General features: G+C 43.3%; 1 protein-coding gene across 1 annotated transcript in view; it reads right to left on the bottom strand.

The window, feature by feature from the left end:
• PPFIA2 (PPFI scaffold protein A2) overlaps window positions 1–26386 on the bottom strand; it is a 444508-nt gene that overhangs the window by 212645 nt on the left and 205477 nt on the right. Inside the window, exon 3 of the mRNA XM_084811789.1 lies at window positions 1974–2036. Within this exon, the coding sequence (XP_084667915.1) occupies window positions 1974–2036 (63 nt within the window). The remainder of the gene's footprint in view (window positions 1–1973; window positions 2037–26386) is intronic.

Genomic DNA, 26386 nt, shown 5'->3' with positions numbered 1-26386 from the left:
TGATAGGTGACTCTCCAATATCACATTTTAACAGGCCCCTTTCCTCAGATCTCACTGAAGAATACTGGAAGAAACCTGATAAAAGAATGTCCTGCAGATGTGCAGGAGCAAATCTGCACAAAAACACCCCAGCAGCCCCAACTATGGGTCTTCCATCCATAGATCTTCCAACCGAATACAGAAACCAGGCAATCCCAGATGCCCATAGTTGTAGGCATTATCATCGTTTTAGGCCTCCTATACCAATTCCATCCTCAGTCTCTATGCCATGGCTGCCCCAAGTGATTAGCGGGCACCAGTGACTTCTTGAGGAAACTACATTCCTTTGACAGTCTTCCAGAGAATACTGTTCTGGTTATTAAAGCTCCATGCACCAACTTCTGCTACAGAGGTGGACTACAAGCCATCAGGAATATTATCCCTGATGTCATAGAACATTTGGACCTCAAGCTTTGTATAGAGCTTGGACAATGCTTCCTCAGCTACTGTCCCCGAAGGGTTCTCATCTACATGAGATGCACTGATGACAACTTTATCATCCGGATCCATCTTGAGCAGTCCACACAGCTGATTCACTATCAGGACACTACTGTGCAACTACACAATAGACATATAAGAACCATCTTATACTGGAAATCCACATACCACTAAACTTATCTGCAAACTTCTAGTTTCCACCCAAATCATACCTGAAGCTCTATTGTCTATAGCCAAACATCAAGCATCAATAGTCTTTTATTTGCCCAGGCCCAATATATATATGTGTGTGTGTGTGCATGCACGTGTGTGTGTGTGTGAATACTGGGAGTTGTAGCACTTTTTCTGTCTAAACATGCATAAGGTTGTGCCCTTATGGATAATAATTAACTTATTTTGGTAGAAACAGATTGGGGCGACCCGATACTGCTTTGACTTTCCATCATGACATTAAATTAAACAACACATTGCAGGACCCCAAACCACTTGGCTGCAATCCTATACCTGAGTGTAAGCGCCACTGAACTCTAAAGAACTAACTTTTGAGCACACATAAATAGTGTTATGATGTTAATCCAGTCAATGGGGCTGCTCATATAGTATGGTCATATATGGATGACTTTAACACTTTTTATTCAAATAATTGCCCAGAAAATATGTAGCTCATGCAAGCATATGGTAACATTAGTTCTTGTTTCATCTATCCCACAAAATTTGAGCAGTGGTAATTATCACTGTCTGTACTTTCTGCGTTTCAATCCCTGCTTGACCTCAGTGTTTACAATTCTACCCACCCAACCATGTGTGTATATATGCACTTGGAACTCAGGATGACACTTCATGCATCTGATGGAGCGGGCTGTAGGCCACAACATTGTACATCATAATAAATGTACTAGTCTTTAAGGTGCCACTCTGTTGTTTTCTCTACAACAGACTAACATAGCTACCACTCTGGATATTGTGTGTTGCGTGTGAGAGAAACCCCAAGAGTCAGATTTCTAAAGCATCCTAAAAGATTCATCTGAGACCTGCTACACTTAAGAATATGAAAGAAGCAAAGTAGTTCACCCTCTGCAAGATGGGGCTTTTTTCTGGGTGATAATGGATTGTGTGGAATGTAAAGGCTGCTATTGTACTACAAGCAGATGAGTAAGGTTTAACAAATAATAGCTTTAGTACTTTGGGTAATCAGGCCCAATTTAGAAGTTAAATAAACATGGCCTCAAGAGCCTATATCTTTATTTGGAATGATAGGAGCACTGAACTGGGAGGAAGCAACTCAAAAAGCACTGTGATGATGTAATAATCACAGACATTACTAGCAAAGACTCACATTATAAAAGAAATATTCGAAAGGCAATAATCAGCTTAGAACTTTCACTTGTAGTATAATATGCCAGAAATGAATATGATGTTGTGGATGACTACAGCAAATTCACATAATGAGATTTTGCATTTAAATCAGACAAAAATCCAAGATATGTAGAACATACATTAGGGCAGGATATGGTCCTTTGAATGTTATTCTCAATGCTCGTACCGGCGGCAACCGTCATCTGAAAAAGTGTGCAACAGAGAGTCTACTGAATTGAAAGGCTTTGTTTGTAAAATAACACAATACATCCAAAAATATGTGAAGAAATAGCAGTGCCTTTAATTTCCACTCATATGCAATAGTGAAGCATATTGTAAAGTGCAACTTAAAACATCTCTCTGAAACTCAAAAAATCATTATAAAATACACATAATAATGATCAAAGGTTGATTGCAAAATAAACCGTATATTACTGATGAAAACCCATTAGAAAATCAATACTTGTATGCTTATGTTTTGGTTCGGATGACCTTGAAGTTAACATGATAGTAGGCTTTACTGTTCAAGGGCATGATCTCACAGAGTAGTTCTGTATAAGATCAATATTGATTGATTGATTGTATTTTTATCCCACTCCTCAGCCAAAAAAGGCTCCCGGAGTGGCTTACAATCAATGAACAAAGAAGACAGACCAATAGAAATAGATGAGAGCTGTACAACAGCAGTACTTTTTTTAATGTACAGCTCTCATTCATTCTAACGGAACTTGAACGAGAGAACAGCTATTTGAATTGTGACCCACATTCAAATCAGCATGTCTTGCTATGTGCATCAAGAAAACTCAGTACATGCCACTTGCTGACTCACATATTTATGAACATTATAAATCTAGAAACCATACCAACGTATCATGCCAAAATTTGTTATACAAGTCGTTTAGTCACACACTCTGGAAGATGTATAAATTGTTTCGATTTTGTTGCCCTTGTAGGCATCTTCATAAAGTAACAGAATTTGTAATATTCTGTGATATTTGTAATACACTGTGAGAGCCAGTGTAGTGTAGTGGTGAGAGTGACGGACTGGGAGCCGGGAGATCCGGGTTCTAGTCCCCACTTGGCCATGGAAGCTCACTGGGTGACTTTGGGCCAGTCACAGACTCTCAGCCCAACCTACCTCACAGGGTTGTTGTTGTGAGGATACAACGGTGAGGAGGAGGATAATGTAAGCCGCCTTGAGTTCCTTGCGAGAGGGAGAAAGGCGGGGTATAAATGCAATAAATAAATAAATAAATAAATATGCTTTCTGTGCTTTATAAGATGTCTTCTGGCAAACCATACCTCTTTTGTTTGATAAAAATATTAAATTTTCATAAACTGAAACAAGCAGCTTTTGCCACACGTTTCAATGGTCTAAGTTTTTTTAAAAAGTTACTACTAAATTCTATATGGCAGAAATTTACAGCGATTTGGTAAAATTACTTCTAGTTGCCTACCAGTTTTTGGAAATACAAATCATAATCCAGGTGAACTGCTCAAATCTGTTCCCTGCCCCCCCCATATCATTCTCAGAAGAAGCCTCTATAAAACATTCAGAATGTTCTTTAAACACTCCTGAGTTCAAAGGGAAAAGGATTTGGCAAAGGATTTTTACAGATGAAAAAAATCATGGGGGGGGGGGAATAGCACCACTGGCATTTCCCTTTTAAAAAGCTGTAAGGCTATATTCATGGGCATCCCCAGGAATTTTTCCTGGGGTGGTGGGCAAAGCTGCACAATGGTGTGCAATTGTAATTCGCACACATAGCACACACTGCTACAAAACACCTGTGCATTTTCATTGTGTGTATCCACATGTTTTGTTGCTTAGAGTCATATTCCATGACTTTTAGAAGCCTACAGAGAGTGGCAGGAAATCCTGGGAATTTGACAACACTAATGCAGAAAAGTATTATAGTCAAGCTTCACACAAGAGAAATCATGAACTCCAACTAAACTTTATTTGGAGGGAGGGATTTTTTTTTTTTAAAAACAACAACACTAAAAACAAGAGGGGGAAAAAACAGAAGCACAAAGACAGAACAGCAGTCTTAAGAATGTCATACTAGATATTTTGTGGCATCTCTGTCCTTATCATAACATGGACAACTTCACATGAGATGGGCTAGAATGATTTTCTTCATTTTGGAAGCATTAGTGGACACTCTACCAGTGGACTTGAGAGTGTCTTTGGTGGGGGAGGGGGTAATGTGTATGCTTAATTAGGTTTTAGGTTTTTCCAGGACCTTGGACTAGTCACATTACTTTTCACATTGTTATCAGCCATTTTTTTCATCAATATAATGCAAAGTTTGCATAGCTTGCGTTTTGAGCTACAGGAATGTTCTTTGGAATTGCATTTTTTTTTTTCTTGGAACTGCACATTTTGTATATGTAAAAACAAAATGAATGTAGCTGTGCTGGTCCATGAGAAAAAAAACAAACCCAAATTCCAAGTTGGGCAATACTTTTACTAGGACCAACCAAAATTTCACAAAATTGTGCAAACTTTTCAGTTCTCCAGAACTCTTCATCAGGCTAAGTGGTAGAAAAAGCATGGTATGGGAAGAAACAAAGTCCAAAAATTTGGCCTGGTGCTATGATCATGAGGTCTGCAGTTATATAAACCCAGTCTCAAAATGGAGATTTGCAGTCTGAACGAATCAGTGGCAGGGATGGAACCAGAGGAAGATTTTGTCAGGGTGGAAACTGAGTCCATAGAGCCCCAGAGCAGTTCTGATTCTGAGGAGGAACAGCAATCCGTGGGAGAGGAGCTCGCTCATCTCTCACAAGCACAGCAGCTGGCAGAGATTCCTCTTGCCAGCATTCCTGGGATAGATAGTGACCCTGGCAGTGAGAGAGCACTGGAGGGGGGCTTGCTGGATGCTCGGCACAGACGCAGGGAGCGGCGACAGATGGAGGGCATGGAAAGGAGGCGTAGTGCTCGTTTAGCATGCAAACAATGGTCGCGTCCCGAGGACCCAAGGGAAAGAGGGAAGATCTCTCCCTAGCCCATAAGTTCAGGGTCTTCCCGTGGTTCCCCTTCAATCAGGGACCAACTGCCTTACCTGGAACTTAGGCTACTCTGCTATCTTTCCCCAGTGCAGTTCCTTGCTTAGTCACTAGTGATTAGTATCTGTAAGAGTCATAAAGTAATAAAGGAATAAAGCCTTGGAAAGAACCCTCATCATCTGTGTCCTGAGTTGGCTATTGGATGGGACTGCAAGAGGCAGCTAGGGTGCTCCTGACAGATTTCTACTACGTGAACCGAGACTTTGCACTGACAGTTCCTTCCCCTTCAACCGCTAGGTAATACTCATAATTTGGCCTGAATTGACTTTTTTTTTAACCTGATGCACCATCTAAAATTAATCTCTGGCTTTGTTAACAGATGGCCTGTCATGGTTCTCTGCAGTTCTGCTTTATGCCGCCACAGGAGCTTGTGTGTTTTGTCAAAGGCAGGAGGCAAATTCGTTACAGCCGGTCTTTATGTTCTCAGAAGTGGTGATCAGCCATTGCTTCTACTTCTCAAAATGCATTGCTAGGTGTACCTGATACCTGTAATACCTGCCACTAATGAATTCATTCAGACTGCAAATCTCCATTATGAGACTGAATCTATCTCAAGTACAGACCTTATATCTGTAGTATCTAAAGTGAGAAAGATCACAAGCTGAATATGAGCCAACAATGTGATGTGGCTGCAAAAAAGGCAAATGCTATTTTGGGCTGCATTAATAGAAGCATAGCTTCCAGATCCCAGGAAGTACTAGTTCCCCTCTACTCAGCACTGTTTAGGCCTCATCTGGAGTACTGTGTCCAGTTCTGGGCACCACACTTTAAGAAGGATGCAGACAAACTGGAGAGGGTTCAGAGGAGGGCAACAAAGATGATCAGGGGACTGGAAACAAAGCCCCATGAGGAAAGACTGAAAGAACTGGGCATGTTTAGCTTTGAGAAGAGAAGACTGAGGGGAGATAGGATAGTGCTCTTCAAGTACTTGAAAGGCTGTCACAGAGAGACAGGCCAGGATCTCTTCTTGATCATCCCAGAGTGCAGGACACGGAATAATGGGCTCAAGTTACAGGAAGCCAGATTCCCACTGAACATCAGGAAAAACCTCCTGACTGTTAGAGCAATACAACAATGGAACCAATTACCTAGGGAGGTGGTGGGCTCTCCCACACTGGAGGCAGTCAAGATGAAGCTGGACAGCCATCTGTCAGGGATGCTTTGACTTAGATTCCTGCACTGAGCAGGACTCGATGGTCTTATAGGCCCCTTCCAACCCTACTACTCTATGATTCTAAAGTACAGGCATTCCTGACCAAAGTTTTGGACTTCGTTTCTTCCCCCAAGAATTATTTCTTACAGGTTTGACTTTGCTTTTTACCAGAACCCCGAGATCAACAAATTGGAGCCTGATGCAGAAGACATGCATTTCGAATTAAAGAATTCTGAGCCCAGGAACTTGTTTGAGTACCTGGACTGAACAGAGCTCACAGTCCTTACACACAAAAATCCAGTCCTGGTTACCCCAAGCTTTCTTCACTTCAGAAGTATAATTGAAGGCAGAGGGAATTCATTTTGTTGTTACTATTGCTAAACAGAAATCAGAAATCTTTGCAAATCTACCGCAAATTGCTCAAAGATCTACCAATTGACCAGATCTACCTTCTGCCCACTCCTCTTCTGGAGAACTTGAAAGCTTGCACAATTTTGTGGAATTTTGCTTTGTCCCAATACAGATATTATCCAGCTGTCCGTTTTGTATATGGTTGCACATTAAAAATGAAAGAAAAAGGTCTGGCAGGGTCACAGAACAAGTCCACCATTTCTGGTAGATCTGGTAACTGAGCAATGACAAGGCCTGGGCACAAGGTCTGCCAAGATAGGTAGATGTGCCATTTGAGAAATCTGTATATCAGGTCTACCTCTGTAGTTGCTCAGTAGGTAAACCTGGTGTCCAGACAATGTCTTTCTATGTACATCTGAAACCCTCATTTCTTTCCCTGGCTCCCTTCGCTCCTGTAATGGCCCTTGGGTAAAGGGAGTGGTTAATATTGGGCAGGGGATGACCTCAGTCCTCTTGCAGTCCTCTTGTAGGCTGTGGAGGCAACACACAAAAGATTCAGGTACCTTCACAACAGGGTTTGTTATTACCACAGTACCTTCTGAGAAGCTGTATGACATGCTGCCTCAGCTCCAAGGCCTGCACTAAGAGAGAACGGGAGAAAAGGGAGAACCCCCACCAACCCAGGCCCCCTGCAAGAACTAAAACTTAAAGCTATACACACACACACATATCCATCCATCCCAACAATCCTGTCTAGGCCTTAATAAAATCACACTGCTGCTACAAGCAACATCATAGTCCACCCTGCAGTTCTCTAAAAGAACCAACACACCAGGAGACTGGAAAACCACAAGACTGTACTGCAGAGTGGTCATACACTACTCTAATCCCCGCCACTCCAAAAGAAAAATAAGAATAATGGGAACAACAACACTGGGCAAATTTGTAGGACTGGGGTAACCCACACTTCCTCAGCCACAGTCCTGCCTCCTGCTATATGGGTATAATAACGATGAACCTGATCAGTGTGCCTTGTCAGGGTAATTTTTAAAATGTTTACAAATTCAGCAAAATATATATGTGAATAAGACCTGACTTAGAAAGATCGTAAACCCCTGTCTTTGCTCCTACCTTTTCTTTTTACTGTTCAGTCTGAGCTACACTAAAATGCTGGATTTCTGAATTGATTTATTGAGGTAGCAATCACTTCCCACCAGGAAAGACACCCCCCACCCCACCCCTCCACAAGGCTTTAAAATGAATACGGAGGTTTCTACCCCAGACAGTGGGTGTGTCAAACATTGCTATGCCTTCATTCATTGCCTAACCCCGCCCCGCAAGGCAGGAGCAGGCTATTTTTGTTTACAAAACAGATAGGCAGAATAGTGGCTGTGCATTTTGCCTCATATCTCAGGTTCTACGAGGGCTAGAGACTTGCAATTTAAAAAAATGAAAGTCAGGAATCTGGGGATTATCGCTCAGCCAGGGGTGTGCAACTGCTCCCCTTGCCCTTTCCTGCAGATGCCCATGGCTATATTCTCAAACTCAGATAGGTTTAAAGAGTGAGCCTCAGGAAAAAAAATCTACCAAATGTTGTCAGTGTGTATGTGCTCCTCTGGATCATGGTCTTACCCTGTAGGGCCTACAGACTGGAACTGTATACAGGGCCAGCATCAAGGGCAGTCATGGTTGGGCACCTGCCAAGGGCAGGCATGGTTGGGCACCTGCTGCCCACTGACAGCAGCCCCCTGGAGTTGCTCTTCCTCTTCACCATTGCAGCCTGCTTGTTCGTCTGCCTCTCACACTGGCCCATAAATTGGTGGTGATGAGAAGGAGGAGCAGTAGAGATCACTGCCTACTTGCTCACTGGCTCTCTGCTTGTCAAGCAAGCAAGGAAGCAAGTGGTAGCAATGATAAGAAATGAGATGAGGAGCAATAGCAGCTGATGACATTGGTGATGAAAAGGCAGACTCATTGAGGAAAAGGACGCATTTAGGGTGTCTCGACCAAGGACCTCCAAAACCTGGAGCTATATGCCTTAGTCCTCAAGCCATGCATATTAGAATCATCTCCCCATCAGTGGGCTGCTCTAGAGTAAGCCTTTTTAGATTTGCAATGTAAATGGCTTGTGACTAATAAAAAATGTGCACGAACAGGAAGTTTGCAGATGACATATGTGTCTCTTTAATGTAAGAAAAAAAATTAAAAGGTGTTGTTAAAAAGTGCTGCCTAAATATAAATATTCTATACATACTCATCAGTGTTAAGGACAGGGGAAAACAGGGACGGGGGTGGGGGATAAATTAAACCTGCATTAAGGTGCAATCCTATGCATGTGTAGACAGAAAAAAGTCCTACAACTCCCAGCATTCCCAAGCCAGCCCTGGAGAATGCTGGGAGTTGTACAACTTTTTTCTGTCTAAACATGCATAAGATTGCGCCTTTAGAGTTTCAAAAACTAGAAAGTCATTGAAGTGTTAAATATTTTCGTATAATCCGTTCCATCTGTGTTTCATGGATTGTCAGGTGCCTTTCATTCCGTCATCCACTCATTGAGGGAATTGGATGTTTTACAATTTCCCGAATTTGCATGGATTCACATTTGTGCAAATTTGCACTTGCAAAAATGTGCAGATCCCCCCCCCCCCCATGTGCAAATCCTCCCAAAATGCACATTTTTATGCTTTAGCCTATGGGGGAAATGTGCATTTTTGTCCATTTTTTTAAATTTTACATATTTTTCTATGACTAAATTTGCCTAAAATTCCAGAAAGTAGAAAAAAAGGTCCACAAGTCCAACTTCGGATGCTTCTAGATGAGCCTTTTATTCTCAAATCACCCTGCCATATTTACAGAATTTTACAGAGGATCCAGACATTGGTGTCTTCTATTTGAAACCCTCCTGTGGTTTCCTGCGTGAAACCCTCTTCTTCTTTCTTTTTTTCTTACCAGAAAAAAATATGTTAAGGAGAAAAAGATGGAATAACTGCACATTGTCTTTTCACTGGTGGTGCTGGATGCCCTCCACCTGGAAGCACTCTTTGGCTGGATGATGCTCATAGTGTTAATCCTGCTAAAACCACTTTCAGGTCCTAGCAATTTAAATTGGAGAGTTAAACATATATGAAATTAATGGTATATAAAATACACTTAACTTCAGCTGGATCGCAAACTGTAGTATAACTCCTATTGGACTTTTAATTGCTGAATCCAATCTTTGTCATGAAGCTATCTGCAACCAACTTCTGTAAATTACTCTATTTCTGATTTCAAAACTCTAAAACCCTTCAAGTTCTGTGAAATTTCAATGGAGAATGGAGCCCCCTTTATGCATGAATCATGTGAGGAACACCATGCTTAGAAAGGGGCTGTGTGGTTGCACCTCTGGCCCCACACCTGAGGTCGCACAGCTCCTTAGCTCCATCCCTGATATCCATGTGTTATGCACCAACATCTAAAGGGAAAAGCTTACATGTGTGGGCTTTCCACATGTGCTGGAACCCTGCATAACCAGGTTTCCAAAATTCGTGGAAAGCCTATGTGCATAGACGTCAACACACATACAAATTTCCTTGTCCAACACATGAGCATCAAGGGTACAGCCAAGAAACTGCCTGACTTTGGGGGTATGGCCAGAGGCAAAGCCTATCACCCCTTTATATGCATGATGCTTCTTTACATAATTTACCCATGAAGGGGGCTTCTATATCTAAAGTTTACACTACTTCATAAACCAATGCTTTAGCAGAAGTCCCCCCCCCCAAAAAAAAATGGAATTTGGGAATTTCTGATGTGAGGGGAGTTAAGATAAACATTTCCAACAATTATTTGTTCTACAGAACCATGCAGTAACTAGCGTCCATGTTCAAACTCAAGAAGCTCCTGTTAAAAGGATCTTGGGCAGCAGGGAAAGACCTCTGCCAGAGATCTTGGAGAGCAGGGCAAGATGAGCAATTGTCTGATGCAGAATAAGGCATAAAGATTGATGCTGATAAAGGAAGACAAGCGACCCCTTCCCCACCGAGTCCATATCAATGCCTTACCACAGTACATGCAGAACAACAGCTAGAGTTCTGGATTCTGATCCACTGTAGCCAGGCAGCCAGACCCAGTGAACATACTTTAGCTGCCATACCACAAACAATCATTTCTTCTGCATCAGTTAACACAGCGCTCCAGGCTTGGCAAGTGGAGCAGATCTGCCCAGCTCTGCCCAACTTGCCATTAGGAATCCTTAGAAGTGCAGTGACACAGGATTTTGTAATAGCTTTTAGCTCTCTGGGCTCTAAAGGGCATAAGAAGCACTGCTACTCCTTACCCCTTCCCTTCCACTGCCCAGGCACTGACAGGTAGCTTATAATCCTTAGCTGAAGGTAGATGGGGGGCCAGTGCTGAAATTTTGGTGAGGTCATAATGCTAATGCACGGGTGTTATTGTGCCTTCAGCATTTGCATCACACCTGATTCTATGATGCTGTGCCTCAGAAAAGTGGCATGCACAGCCATCACTTATATTGACATGGCTTCATCTGTCAATATTATTTCATTTCAAGACCATCTTCCAAGATTATTGAATGTCAAATTGACCTCTTTGCTGCCTTCACTACTGCATGCATTACATTTGTGCCACAATCTTCTTTGCTTTTTCTAAGTAAAGTAGACCTGATTCACTAGCACTACAGGTTGCATTCATGATTTTTTTTTTTTATAGAGCCATATTTATTTTACCCGCTTAATAGTGCCGTTTTGTTCAGGATCCAACTGGTGCTTTAATTGACCGAGAAGTCTTATCCAGTCTAAGCACCATTCAAGTCATGGTAAGTCATGGTAAGTCACTGCTCTGCCATTTTCCTCAATGACTGTAACCCAGAAGGCATCACAACAATACTTCCTGAAATACAGAAAACTAATGATCAAAATCCCCTTCATGGATCACTGCCTTGTTGTGACGAAGGGGCTTGCGTAACTCAGTGAAGCCATAAGCTATGCCGTGCAGGGCCACCCAAGACGGACAGGTCATGGCAGAGAGTTCTGACAAAATGTGGTCCACTGGAGAAGGAAATGGCAACCCACTCCAGTATTCTTGCCAAGAAAACCCCATGGAACGTATCACAAGGCTAAAAGAGATGACGCCGGAAGATGAGCCCCTCAGGTCGGAAGTTTTCCAATATACTACTGGAGAAGAGCAGAGGGTATTTCCAAGTAGCGCCAGAAAGAGTGAAGCGGCTGGGCCAAAGCCGAAAGGACACTCAGCTGTGGATGTGTCTGGTGGTGAAAAGAAAATCCAATGCTATAAAGAACAATATTGTTTAGGAACCTGGAATGTCAGATCAATGAATCAAGGTAAGCTGGAGGTGGTCAAACATGAGATGGCAAGATTGAACATCGACATCTTGGGAATCAGCGAACTAAAATGGACAGGCATGGGCGAATTTAATTCAGGTGACCATCATATCTACTATTGTGGGCAAGAATCCCTTAGAAGAAATGGAGTAGCACTCATAGTCAACAAAAGGGTGGGAAAAGCAGTACTGGGGTACAATCTTAAAAATGATAGAATGATCTCAGTATGAATCCAAGGCAAACCATTCAACATCACAGTAATTCAAGTCTATGCCCCAACCACTGAGGCCGAAGAAGCTGAGGTTGATAGGTTCTATGAAGACCTACAACACCTTCTAGAACTAACACCAAAAAAAGATGTCCTCTTCATCATAGGGGACTGGAATGCTAAAATAGGAAGTCAAGAAATCACCGGGATAACAGGCAGGCATGGCCTTGGTGTACAAAATGAAGCAGGACAAAAGCTAATAGAGTTTTGCCAAGAGAACACGCTGATCATAGCAAACACTCTTTTCCAACAGCACAAGAGACGACTCTACACATGGACATCACCAGATAGTCAATATCGAAATCAGATTGATTATGTCCTTTGCAGCCAAAGATGGAGAAGCTCCATACAGTCAGTAAAAACAAGACCTGGAGCTGACTGTGGCTCAGATCATGAGCTGCTTCTTGCAAAATTTCGGCTGAAATTGAAGAACGTCGGGAAAACCACTAAACCATTCAGGTATGACCTAAATCATATCCCTTATGAATATACAGTGGAGGTGAGGAATAGATTTCAGGGATTAGACCTGATAGACAGAGTGCCTAAGGAACTATGGACGGAGGTCCGTAACATTGTTCAGGAGGCAGCAACAAAATCCATCCCAAAGAAAAAGAAATGCAAGAAAGCCAAGTGGCTGTCTGATGAGGCTTTACAAGTAGCTGAGGAAAGAAGGGAAGCAAAAAGCAAGGGAGAAAGGGGAAGATATATCCAACTGAATGCAGAGTTCCAGAGAATAGCAAGGAGAGACAAGAAGGCCTTCTTCAATGAACAATGCAAGGAAATAGAGGAAAACAACAGAATGGGAAAGACTAGAGATCTCTTCAAGAAAACTGGAGATCTCAAGGGAACGTTTTGTGCAAAGACGGGCATGATAAAGGACAAAGAAGGCAGGGACCTCACAGAAGCAGATGAGATTAAGAAGAGGTGGAAAGAATACCCAGAAGAACTATACAGGAAAGATCTTAATGTCCTTGATAGCCATGATAGTAATGTCCTTGATAGCCATGATAGTGCGGTCACTGAACTTGAGCCGGACATCCTCGAGAGTGAAGTCAAGTGGGCCTTAGGAAGCATTAGTAACAACAAAGCTAGCGGAGATGACAGTATTCCAGTTGAGCTATTTAAAATCCTAAAAGATGATGCTGTGAAAGTGCTGCATTCAATATGCCAACAAATTTGGAACACTCAGCAATGGCCGCAAGACTGGAAAAGGTCAGTTTACATTCCAATTCCAAAGAAGGGCAATGCCAAAGAGTGTTCAAACTACCGTACTATTGCGCTCATTTCACATGCCAGCAAGGTGATGCTCAAAATCCTACAAGCTAGGCTTCAGCAGTATGCGAACCGAGAACTACCGGAAGTACAAGCTGGGTTTCGAAGAGGCAGAGGAACTAGAGATCAAATCGCCAACATTTGCTGCATCATGGAGAAAGCAAGAGAATTCCAGAAAAACGTCTATTTCTGCTTCATTGACTACGCTAAAGCCTTTGATTGTGTGGATCACAACAAACTGTGGCAAATTCTTAAAGTGATGGGAGTACCAGACCACCTTATCTGTCTCCTGAGAAACCTGTACGAGGGTCAAGAAGCAACAGTAAGAACCAGACATGGAACAACCGAGTGGTTCAAAATTGGGAAAGGAGTACGACAAGGCTGCATATTGTCACCCTGCTTATTTAACTTATATGCAGAGTACATCATGAGAAATGCCGGGTTGGATGAATCAGAGGTCGGAATTAAGATTGCTGGGAGAATTATTAACAACCTCCGATATGCAGACGATACCACCCTAATGGCAGAAAGCGAAGAGGATCTCAAGAGCCTCTTGTTGAGGGTGAAAGAGGAGAGTGCAAAAGCTGGTTTGAAACTCAACATTAAAAAAACTCAGATCATGGCATCTGGCCCCATCACTTCCTGGCATATAGAAGGGGAAGAAATGGAAGCAGTGACAGATTTTACTTTCTTGGGCTCCAAGATCACCGCAGACGGTGACTGTAGCCATGAAATTAAAAGACGCTTGCTCCTTGGGAGGAAAGCTATGGCAAACCTAGACAGCATAGTAACAAGCAGAGACATCACCTTGCCAACAAAGGTCCGTCTAATCAAAGCTATGGTTTTCCCAGTAGTAACGTATGGCTGTGACAGCTGGACTGTAAGGAAGGCTGAGTGCCGAAGAATTGATCCTTTCGAACTGTGGTGCTGGAGAAGACTCTTACGAGTCCCCTGGACTGCAAGGAGGTCCAATCAGTCAATCCTAAAGGAAATCAACCCTGAGTGCTCATTGGAAGGACAGATACTGAAGCTGAAGCTCAAATATTTTGGCCATCTAATGCGAAGAGAACACTCCCTGGAAAAGACCCTGATGCTGGGAAAGACTGAAGGCAAAAGGAGAAGGGGACGGCAGAGGATGAGATGGCTAGATAGCATCACCGATGCAATGAATATGAACTTGAGCACGCTCCGGGAGAGTGCGCAGGACAGGAAGGCCTGGCGTGCTATGGTCCATGGGGTCACAAAGAGTCGGACACGACTGAACGACTGAACAACAACAAATGATCAAAATAATATATGACATTAGGTATGTATTTACATCCTTCAGATTTTCCTAATTGTTTAAATCAATAACAGCCAGAGAGTCCCCAATCTGGATCAAAACCTGAGGACAAGAAGAGGTGCTTAACTCTTCCCCTCATAGCCATTTGCCTCTCCTTTCAACTGCTATTTTTTGCCATTTTCAGCAGGATTTCCCTGCCTCATGGTCCATATCTGGATCACTGGGCCCCTGTGGCTGCTGTTCATTAATGTCACATCTAGTTTGACCCTCATGATCCTACTAACAAGACTCCTGTAACCTACTGATGATCTTAGCTGATCATTTGGTATCAGATATGCATCGAAGACCAGGCAATAAACCCATCAATCTAATTTGAGCATCATTACTAATTCTTTAGTCTCTGCAATCTCTTCTAACAGACTGATCATGTTCATATTTAGTTGGAAGTAATTCTCTGTGATGTACTTCTGGACTGGGCATTGTTGTCAATAGCTCACATGCTGGCTATGGCTTGGAGTGCTTTTGCCCAGTTTCGGCTGGTGCATCAGACCTGGCCATGGACCCATATGCATTAGTTAGATCTCTCCTGGGCGACAGTAACACACTCTACACAGGGCTGTACTGGAAAATCACTTGGAAACTTCAGCTAGTACAGAATGCTGTGGCTAACATTTTGAACGGAGTAAAGTGCTGGGATCATGTGATTCCTTTATTGTGTCACAAGGATTCATAACCTCAAGCCTGGGGGACAAATCTGGCCCTCGCGAGGTCCCAATGCAGCCCTCTGGGGTTCCCCAGATAGTCCTGCTCCCGTCCCCTGGCACCAAACCACTGATCATTGGGTGGATTCCTGGCTTTTGTGCAGTTTTTCCCCCATTCTAAAAGGCTGATGCCTCTCCTAAGGCTTGGTTACTGGCAGGAAGAGCTGAAAGCTAAAATTATGCTGGTATTTTGGTATTTGTGGCCCTACCCCTTTTGCCTGCAGCCCCACCAACCACTGGAATGCAGCCCCCAGAAGGTTTTCCAAAGCAGAATTCGGCCTCAGGCTAAAAGAAGTTTGCCACCTCTACTGAATCAGCTGCACTGGCTGCCAGTTCGTTTCTGAGTTCATTTCAAGGAGGTGCTGGTTATTAACATTAAAGCCCTAAACAGTTTGGGACAAAGAGACTTAAAGGAACATTCCTCCCATGTGGATCTCCTCACCCTTTAAGATCAGCTGTTGCACCCCTCTTGCATGTACCATTGCCTTTTGAGGCACAGTCGGTGACAATGCATGAATCATGATAAGCCTTTCTCTGTGGTGGAGCCCCAGATGTGGAATGCTCTGCCCCATCACCTTAGGTTATCTCCCTTTCTATCTGTATTCCACTGGAAGAAGTGTTTGATTCTGTTATTGCCTAGTTTAATTTATTGAAGACTAGTTTGGGCTCTTTGTGGTTTAGTCTTGATGCTGCTTTTACTCTGGTAATTGAGTTTTAATGATGGATTCTTGTTATTTTTATGTCTATTTTTAGGTTTTGTAAGAAGCTCCGAGTGACACCTTTTTGAAGAGGAAAATCAGGATAGAAATTGTTGTATGAATAAAAATAAATGCTTGGTTGCATAGGAGGGTAACCTGAGTCTCTCTCTCTCTCTCTCTCTGTGTGTGTGTGTGTGTGTGTGTCTTGTTTTTGAATAGGGATATACAGATGCAGATGGTTTGCCCAGCGAAAACGGCATGTTATCTGTTATATTCCCTAACTACAATGTTAAAATCCAGAGCACTTGAAGTTACATTTATATGTTCCTTGCACAATGCTCAGAACTACCCTTCATTTGGTGAATGAACTGATTTATACCTGGCCACTCTCTTTAGGTCCATCAAAGTTGCCTTTGTGACTGTCACCTTATCTTTAAGAGTCAGCTTGTTCTATGCAGACATGGATCTTTTGTTGTCAAGAGTACTGAATCAAGCAGACTGTTTTTGTTTCTGACTCACTTCAAAAATAAATCACTGAATTTATTTGGCTTTTGGCTTTCCCCCTATCATCCTTAGCCAGCCAATTTCATCTTATGGCAACATTCTCAAACCATTTATTTGGGAGGAATGTCACCAAAACCAATCTGATTACTGTCAAGTAGACTGTGTCTGGATCTCAGCCTTGGATCCTTTCTGTACACACATCACATCCACAATACCTTAGCCCTCCTGCCATCATTTACATCCCTGCCAGTGATCTTCACTCCACCACCCTCTCTCTCCTGCCACCACAAAAGACTCCATCCTTGCTGTCTCATATGCTTGGAACTGCTGCACAGAACGCCTGTGTGATGCCACCTCTCTTACTTCCTTCAAATGCCTCCTCACCCCCTCCATATTTATGAAGGCAAATTTCAACCCCTTTGGATTATACAGATTAAGACTGAGAAATATGTGGGGTAAATAGTACAATTCCCAGCATTCCTGACCATTGTCCATGCTTGCTGGGGCTGCTGGGAGATGAAGTCCAAAACATCTGGAGGATATCAGGTTGAGAGTAGTGGATGGAATTTCAGTACATGACACAGATCCTTAACCATTCCCCCAAACATACTTATGGGGGACCCCTTGTCCTTACAGCCTACTTTCGATAACTTCCTCTCCATTCATTTTCCCAGATTCCCACATCCACATTCTTTGAAAACTGTGTCCTAAAAACAGAAATATTTTGTAAAATAAGCAAATGCATCCAAATATGCTTGCTTTGAATAATACTTTTAAAGCCATTTCCTAGTTGCAGAATTTTCAGTTTGGTCTTTCATTTTGTGGAAGGAAAAACTTCACTGGCAAGGAAAAAAAGAAAAGAATAGCAAGCTCATATATTCATTCTTTTGCAATATTACTAACTGTGGAAATCGGGATAATTTCCTTCTCTAGTTCCCCAGTCTAATATAAACAGACTTATTTTCCATCATGTGTTCAACTGAACTGTAAGCAAATGATGATCATGCACACCTGGCTATCAAAAAGGAATTTCCCAAAAGCGATTAGATGTGCTTCACAGGTATGCTTCAGCAAAGTAATCATACAACCAGCTGTACACAGTGGGAAGCAGCTTAGTAAAACACATCTTACAACACATTCATTGCAGCGACTTGAGAACGCATTATTATGGTAAGCAAAAGTAGATTCTAAGCCACTCACTTTTCTTGTCACATTAGATTCAGGGTGGGGAACCTCTTTCACTCCAAGAGCTGAATTCAGTTTTGAAGAAGCTCTTGTGAGCCACATTCCAGTGGTGGGTGGGACTGGGACAGGAGGCGAAGGGAGCAGGGTCAAAGGCCTTTTGGGTGGGACCAAAAAGGCAAACATGCCAGCACAGTGTAGTTTAAAGCTCTTACTGCCAGGAACTAAGCCTTAGGAGAGCATTTCAATCTTTTAAAAAGGGAGGAAAAACTGCTGGGAAGCCACCCAACCATCGGTGGTGGGGGAAAGGGGGTGGGGTGGGGCAGGAGGACGGGGAGGGGGTGTCTATGTGGATGTCAAGAATGAATCTGAGCATGTGGAGATGTCTGGCAGCTCTGATTCAGATTCAAAATGGGAACGGCCAGAACAGAGGGAGGCACCCTCCCTAGTGAGCCCAGATATGGCAAGACTTTCTTCCCAAGACCTTGGCACACAGGTGGCCCAGCCTGAATGGCTCCCCCATTCCTCCACTATGAGAACCCAGGTTTTGGAGGGAGAGGAGGAAGAGGGTGAGGGGCGCGACTTGAGGGATGCTAGAGTCCGTTGCAGAGCGAAGCAGGAAAAATTAGGGACAGGGCTCAGATGCTCTGCCAGGTTGGCCACTCATGGAAGTCAATGTAGGAGGGAACCACTCTAAGGGAGGGGCATCCCTGCAAAGCGAGTCTGGTCAAGAAGTTCTTGCCCAGACTGCTGGCAACTTGTCTAACTTCCACTTCGGCTCCTCTATTGATATTTGTAGATGTGTGGATTAGCTGGTTCTATGCAGTTTGAGAGTTTCCTAGAATCTGCATTTGTAAAGAAACTAGTCATTAACTAATAAAGTAGTGAGCCTGCAGCCTCATTTCCTGGAGTGTGTTGATTGCAAAGGGGGAGGGTGAAGAAATGGACAGAGGAGAACCCCAGAGAGCTGGACTGGTAGCCCAAGAAGGCAGGATTTGGTCCCTGGGCTTGAGGTTCCCCACCACTGTGCCAGAGGCTACCCTAGGCCTGCAACTGGAAGATGTGCCCGCATCTGCTCACCTTACATATGACTGAGATGCATCTGCCTGAAACGGAGAGGCAGCTTGGGGCTTATTTATTTATTTATTTATTAGATTTATATCCCGCCTTTTTTCCTCCAAGGAACTCAAGGCGGCGTACATAATCCTCCTCCTCCTCCTCATCCATTTTATCCCCACAACAACAACCCTGTGAGGTGGGTTGGGCTGAGAGTCTGTGACTGGCCCAGAGTCACCCAGTGAGCTTCCATGGCCGAGTGGGGACTAGAACCCGGATCTCCCGACTCTCAGTCCAGCACTCTAGCCACTACACCACACTGGCTTAATACGTAGAGACAGCAAGTTGGAACATGGGGCAGATGGATGACGATTTAGGACTAGCGTTTCACTCCCTGCTTGCTTACTGGGAAGTCTTAGTGAATTCAGTGGGGCTTACCCACAAGAAAGCATGTATAAGAGTACAGCCCAGGAATTCCAGTTATCCTGAACATCTCCATGATGCCTCCTCACCTGTACGTTTGCAAATAGCTTAAGGTTGTGTGTCTGTGTGTCTCTGTGTGTGTGTTTAGTTCAAGCAGGGCCCCCAAAGGCTAGGAACAGGCCTGTGTTTTCAACAGTGGCACTTCAGTTGTGAGGCGGCAGTACAGAAATTTAATTAATTAATTAATTAATTAAAAAGATGGTGCTGCTAGCTTCATCTATAACATAATGTGCAGTTCCCAGACTTACTTAGTTTAGCTCTCATACCAGCCATCTCTCAGATTGTTAAGGAAATTGTGGACTACAGATTTTTAAGGAAATTGTGGACTACAGTGAATGGCTCCTCTCCATTTTCAGAGACGCTGCCTCTTCCCTAGCTAGTGCAAAACCCTGCTGCCCACTTCCCTGCTGAATGTAGGGAGGTGTAAGCACGTTCAACTAATGTTGCAACAACTGTACTGGCTGCCTCTTTGCTTCTGGGTCCAGTTCAAGGTGCTGGCTTTTAGCTTTAAAGCCCTCGATGGCCTGGAATCCACATACCTCTCCTTATATCAACTTCTGCTCCACCTGCATTCAGTGGATCAGGGCCTGCACTGCGTATCTTCACTTTTTGTGCTGCATATCTTTCACCTTCACTTCTGGCAGAGGCTGCCAGAAGCAGGGACTTTGCTGCAATTGCCCTGAGGTATGAAGTGACTTCCCTGTTGAAAAGGAGTGTTCTCTCTCTCTCGCTGTCTGTCTGACTTTCATAAAGCTTGCAAGATGTGTCTGTTTTGATTGCCATTTGGCTGTTAATTCTGGCTTGCTGTTCTGACCCCCCCCCCCAACTGGTATAGTTGTTTTGATTTCCACTGTTTTAAATAGTTGTTGTTATGGCTTTTATGTAAGCTTTGGAGTTTTTATTTTGGTTTGTAACCTGCTTTGGGTGAAGAAAATGTAGCATACAACTGCCTTCAATAAAATAAATACTTCTCCAGGTTCCTAGGCATTTGCCAGCTACTCCCTTCCCTCCATCTTGACTTACGGCCTTCCTGAATCTGGTGCCCTTCAGAAGTTTTGGACTTCAACTCCTATCAGCCCCAGCCAGTATGGCCAATTGTTAGGAATCCTGGGAATTGTTTTGACAATACCAGCTTAGAGAAATGTAGCATACATAGGCCCATCCTTTCACAATCACAAGGCTTTGAATCAGTACTTAGTCAGAGCATCAATCTTGCAAGGAAACATAATTTTCTTGGAGACCTTCCAACAAACTATCAGCACTTATGCCCATATAGAAACTGATCTACAAAAAGACTTACTGCGTTAATTAGGCAATATTACTTCCATTTCCACATTGGGGGCGGGGAATGAAACAGAGCTTGCAGTTTATAGCTATGTCTGAGGAAAGCTCCCTTGAAAAGAATAAGGGAAACTTGTAATATGCAATGCTTTTAATAAAGCTAAGGCTGAGCATTCAGCTGTTTTAAACCAGCCTTTCCTAACTTGGCACTCTCCAGATGCATTGGACTACAATCCCCATCACTACAAGATAGCATGCTGGCTGGGGATGATGGGAGTTGCTGGTCCAGTACATCTGGAGGGCACCAGGTTGGGGAAGGCTGCTTTAAAGCATTATCTTGGCGGCTGTGTGCAAGGGGACTCATAATAAGATGGCAACACTCGACGTGGTACTGAATTCTACATGTAGAGCCAGGAGTCATGCCCCTCAAGGTTGTTGTTTCTCTGCAACAAATATAAAATGTGTCCAACTCTTTGTTAGCAGAGATCAAACTGCAATCCCCACTTATAGGCAACGTCTGACTATGCTTAGTTTTATATCTAGTTTATAGGATAGTAACCCTGATGTTAAAACATTGTTCTCCCAATATTTTATCCTCCACAAAACAAAAAGAAAAAAAAAGAGTTCAACAGAAGACTTTTGGCTTCCTAAAGTATAGGCTAAGAGTACTGCATATTTGACAGACATGGCATTTAACTCCTGATGTCTGGTTAATTATATTAATTCAGCAGCTTCTAATGGTTATAGACTGAGGTGTGCTTTAACACCTCCAATCACAAATTGTAATTCTGTGTTGGATTATCTACAGAATACTAATCACAATGGTGCACTTAAAATAAAGTTGCCTTACTGATACAAACATTTATGAAAATTTACAATGCTGGCGTATTCGAAACCAATAGCCCAAGACATTCGACACCATTGCCAAAATATTTCCTTGAAAATTTCATCCAATACAAGTTGTGTGATATAGGTATGTGGAATTTGGCTGGGGAGCTTATTTCCACCCCCTCTCCTTTCACTGGTCTTTGGAAAAGTTTAGAATTAGAATAAAATGTGAAAACCTTGCAATCCTTCACTACACACATATCAGCAACCAAGCATCAGCATTGCCACACACTCAAGAAGACTTCGAAAGAACAAATTCTGAAGTACCAAAAAAATGGAAAAGTCTAAACATTTCTCAACACCATTCCCATCAACAGCTTCACCAGTCAATGTGCTCTGCCCCAATCATACAGACCCACAGAGCAGAGCCAACACTGTCCCTCACTCCAGCCTCAGTCTTCACAGCTACTCTTTCTCATGAATATCCCCAAAGGTTCCCTATTATAAGAGCAGAGTTATTCTCATTTCTCCAGCCCACATTCACAGCTCATCATCTCCCACCAAAGGCCCAAAGTATCCTGCTATAAGGAACCTTCTAAACTATCATTGGCAACGATGGGTTTCAGACCAGGACGACGACTCAACCCGGAGAGACAGAAACAATTCCGCTGTGCAAACTAACTTGAATGGATGTACAAACTCTAGTACTGCCAATGAAGACATCAAAATGTGCCCACCCTTCCACAACTCATCACTTTATTCCCCCAAAGATCTCCTGATAACACAACAATACCAACACTGCCACCCACCCAGCAATGATTATGCAATAAATAACCACAATACATTGAGAACGTACTCTGGTTCCAATCTATTCCTGCTGTATGGATGAGAGGGAAACACACATGGAGTGCATTTCATCTGAATGACCCCACTTGTGTCAAAAATATAGTTCATCTTCTCTACCCCAGAAAGAGCAAATGATGCTTATATCTGTATAAGCATCAGAGATGTGAATAATGTAACAATCAAATGTCCATGGGAAAATAAAAAGAATAAAAGGAAACTAGGATGTTAGTACTGGGAGTCATGCGCATCCTCATAAAAATGTGCTCCTCAGCCAGGGCCAGCCAAAGACATTTTGCTGCCTGCGGTAGAACAAGAAATGGTACCCCCATCCCAGGTCATGATGCATAGTAACCAAGGCTGGCTGATTTATTTGGCAGGTGAGACAGAAAATCACACAAGTCTCTCTATCTTGAAGTAAAAATATAACAATAATAAATAAAGTAACTAACAATTTGCTGCCCTTTCATGACACCCGAAATCAGTTGCCTGAGGTAGCTACCTCACACTGTCTGATGGTAGGGCCAGCCCTGCTCTAAGCTCTCTACATTGGGTTAAACTGCAATTTGCTTGCTTTATCTGATGTCTGTTATTCATAAGTGCCTATGGAGAAGAAAAGAAATCCAGCTCATTCCTCAAGAGTCCTGATGCCCCCTCCCTACAGTTTATTTTTCTTGCCCAGGGCGACTATAATAAAATTGTGAAACCTGTGGCTTTCCTTTCTTTAAAGCATGTTTCTAGCCATGGGCTCTGAAGAAAGCATGAAAAGAGGACTGTTGATTGTTGTCATGCTCATACAGAACATAACTGCCAACAGGTAATTTATTTCCTAGAGGCACTATTATCAATTCAGTCCTAAGAATGAAAAAAGCTAGATTCATTATATTTGGGACCTCAACTATTCCAGCTGTGGAGTGAATTGGTTGCAGAATCCCATCCCGAGTCTTATCTGTTGCTTAGCGCATATAGTCACTAAAGAAAGTAGCCATAGCTGAAAGGGTTAGCTTTCTGCCAAGTTCTTGTTCTGCCTAGAATATTATGCCATTGATGCCATGACCAAGAGCCTTCTAGATTAGCAAGCAGACACTGGATTGGATCCATTCATGTTAGTCATGTTTTAGTCCCATTGGAATCAATGAAACAAGTCATGACTAACTTAAGTCCCATTGATTCTGATGGGAATAAAGCATGACTAATTTAGGGAGTAATCCTATGCATGTTTAGACAGAAAAAAATCCTACAATTCCCAGCATGCCCCAGCCAGCCATGTTTTCTTTCTAAACATGCATAGGATTATGCCCTAGTCTGGATCCACTGATTTCAAGTACAATATCTATTAACATGGTACTGAGCATAATTCACCAGTGATGGCATTTAGAGTTGGTTTAACTCTACTGCTACCAGACAAACATATATGTGATTATGGAAGAAAACCTCATTGCCACCTAAGGGATGGCCAATATAGACTGTGGCTCTGTGGTAAAGCATATACTTTGCATACAGAAAGTCCCAGGTTCAATCCCTGGCATCTTGCAGGTAGGGCTGGAAAAACTCCTGCCTGGATTCCTGGAGAGTCGTTGCCAGTCAGCGTTGACAATGCTGGACTAGATGGACCAATGACTCAGTATAAGGCAACTTCCTATGTTCTCATGATCCTAATAACTTGGCACACTTACTAAAGCCATTTGTAGCCCCTATCTCCCATTAGTTGCAAATTGGTAATTTGCTTCCCACTAGTTGTACATGAGCCTCCAAAAAACACCCTTGTACGTAATGACTCTCACCCAGCAAACATTATGATGCCTATAAAGTACAATAACTGTACTTATGTAAGGAAGGCATTTGTATTTGTCAAACGTAAAGTCAGCTGAAAGTAAGTCACAGGAAACATATCAAGCTATCAATGATGGCTGCTTGTTTCTTGACAGCTTGCATAATTTCCCCACTATAACATCGTATCATGTTCCATAGATATTGCTGTAGGAGAAGGGGAAGGGCGAGTTCCCACTAGTTGAACATGAAGATTGGGGGGATTAATGTTCGCCAGATGAAGAGTCGAAGGAGGCACTATGGAAATGGCAAGGCAGGGATTTGGGCTACGCAACCAATGGAGCGCAGGTGCTGGTGGACTGCGAGGGTGGAAATGGATAGATTTTAGGAGGAAAGGAGAAGAAACAGAGCATAAGCGATCATAATAATATAACCAGTGTGGTGTAGTGGCAAGAGTGTTGGACTGAGAGCTGGGAGAGCCAGGTTCTAGTCCCCACTCAGCCATGGAAGCTCACTGGGTGATTTTGGGCCAGTCACAGACTCTCAGCCCAACCTACCTCACAGGGTTGTTGTTGTGAGGATAAAATGGAGAGGAGGAGGACGGTGTAAGCCGCCTTGGGTTCCTTGCAAGGGGAAAAAAGGCAAGATATAAATGCAACAAACAAACAAGCAAACAAACAAATAAATAGCTGGCTTCAGAAAAAGGGGATCCCAAACAACTTCACCTCCGGCTTGGTTGTAAAAATGCTGTGGGCACAGACTACTTCCAAGTTTCTCATGCTCTGTTTTGCAGAAAGAGCACCACGCCCTTGGCTTTGCGAAGGCAGCTGCTGCTACTGCTGCAAAATTGCTGCTTTTTAATGGTTAGCCACAGAGGGCAGGTTATTTATTTATTTATTTATTTATTTATTGTTTTTAGGCTGCTTTAAAGAGTAGAATCCTGTCATGAGAGAACCTTCTCAAGTCAAGTCTGATGTGAGGCAGCAGCTACTCCTGTCTTCCGCCCAGAATTGCAGGATTGGAAGACACAGTATGCCTACCCTGGTTACTGGAAGCGAAGTGTGGCTGGCAGTGAAAGGAAACCCTCACTTTTCACAGCAACTCAAACAAGGTAGAGGAGGAAGCCCAGTGGAGGCTGGTGGCTCTGATGTCGGTGGGGTGGTGAATACACTCCAGGTTTCAGTCCGAACCAGTCCGAACACTAAAGGGGCTATCCAAGGTGCAGAAGCACCTTGGATAGCTCTCTTAGAGTTCTGACTGGTTCGGACTGAAACCTGGAGCAGATTTACTGCCCCACCGTCATCTGAACCACCAGCCTCCACTGGGGAACCCCATCTCTGTTTCTATTCCTCATTAGAGGAGTAATGCATAAGCTGAGCTTAATACTTCTTGGTGAGTAACGATCTGGGATTCTCTGTTGACAGGTGTGCAAAGCACGGTGTTACCATTCTCTTTAAAGAAAGCCCTTTACTATTATCCAAGTGTCTCTAAAGAAATGGTTTTTATTCCGGGGCATTCCAAAAGAAGGGATGAGGCTTTCGGGAGCACGGCTTCAATGACTCATTGTCTTGATAAAATGAGAGTGTTCAAGGTGTTTTATCAAAGGTTTTGAGCTTTGATGTGGGGAAGCACACAACTAGGTCTCAGTGCACCATGGGGCTTTTATCTTTTTTTTAATCTTTTCCCCTAACAACCGTACCTTCACATGGTATAAGCTTCCTTTTTAAAATTCAGGGTAAACTTCAAAAGCAGTTGCAGTACAGCATTGGCGGATACTCACAAGCCATTCTGTTTCCTAAAATGGAACACTGAAGAAATGTGGACCTGAGAAAAAGTGACAAATATCAAGAAGACACAACACCCTTGCTCGGTTACTGGTCCTGCAGACTAGGAAGGAGGGATCACACAAATGAGGCTGGTGGGATGCTCCTAAAAAACCTATACACTGAGGAGGAAAAAACCCTATCTGCGTTTTAGGCTGTAATCCTAAACATGTGTCAGGGCTGTATCTGAGCCCATAGAGTCCCAAGGCAGCTCTGATTTTGAGGAGGAGATACAATTTGTGGGGGAGGAACTCTCTCAGACTTCAGAGGTGCAGCTGGAGGGGGAGGCCCTCCCCTGATCACATCCCCGGGAGCGACAACTTGAGCTTTTAGACGTGAGGCGCAGGCGCAGGTACAAGCAAGAGATTGCAGAAGCCAAGCTTAGGAGCTCAACCCGATTGGCTCAATGTCAACAGCTGTGCCCAGAAGCCTCACGGGAGAGGGGGAGATCTTCCCCTCCCACCCCTTAAGTTCAGAGAGTTGCCGCGTTTTTCCCAAATGGAGATCAACTGACGTCCTAACCCTTAGAAACCCCTAGATGGCTGTTCTTTTGTAGTTCCTCTGAGTCTCAGGCAATTAGCATC

Source organism: Heloderma suspectum, chromosome 7 (genome assembly GCF_057233095.1).
Source record: "Heloderma suspectum isolate Gila_16-S chromosome 7, 16-S_ref, whole genome shotgun sequence".
In the NCBI taxonomy this organism is placed as follows: Eukaryota; Metazoa; Chordata; class Lepidosauria; order Squamata; family Helodermatidae; genus Heloderma; species Heloderma suspectum.
This window is presented reverse-complemented; position numbering and strand designations above follow the sequence as displayed.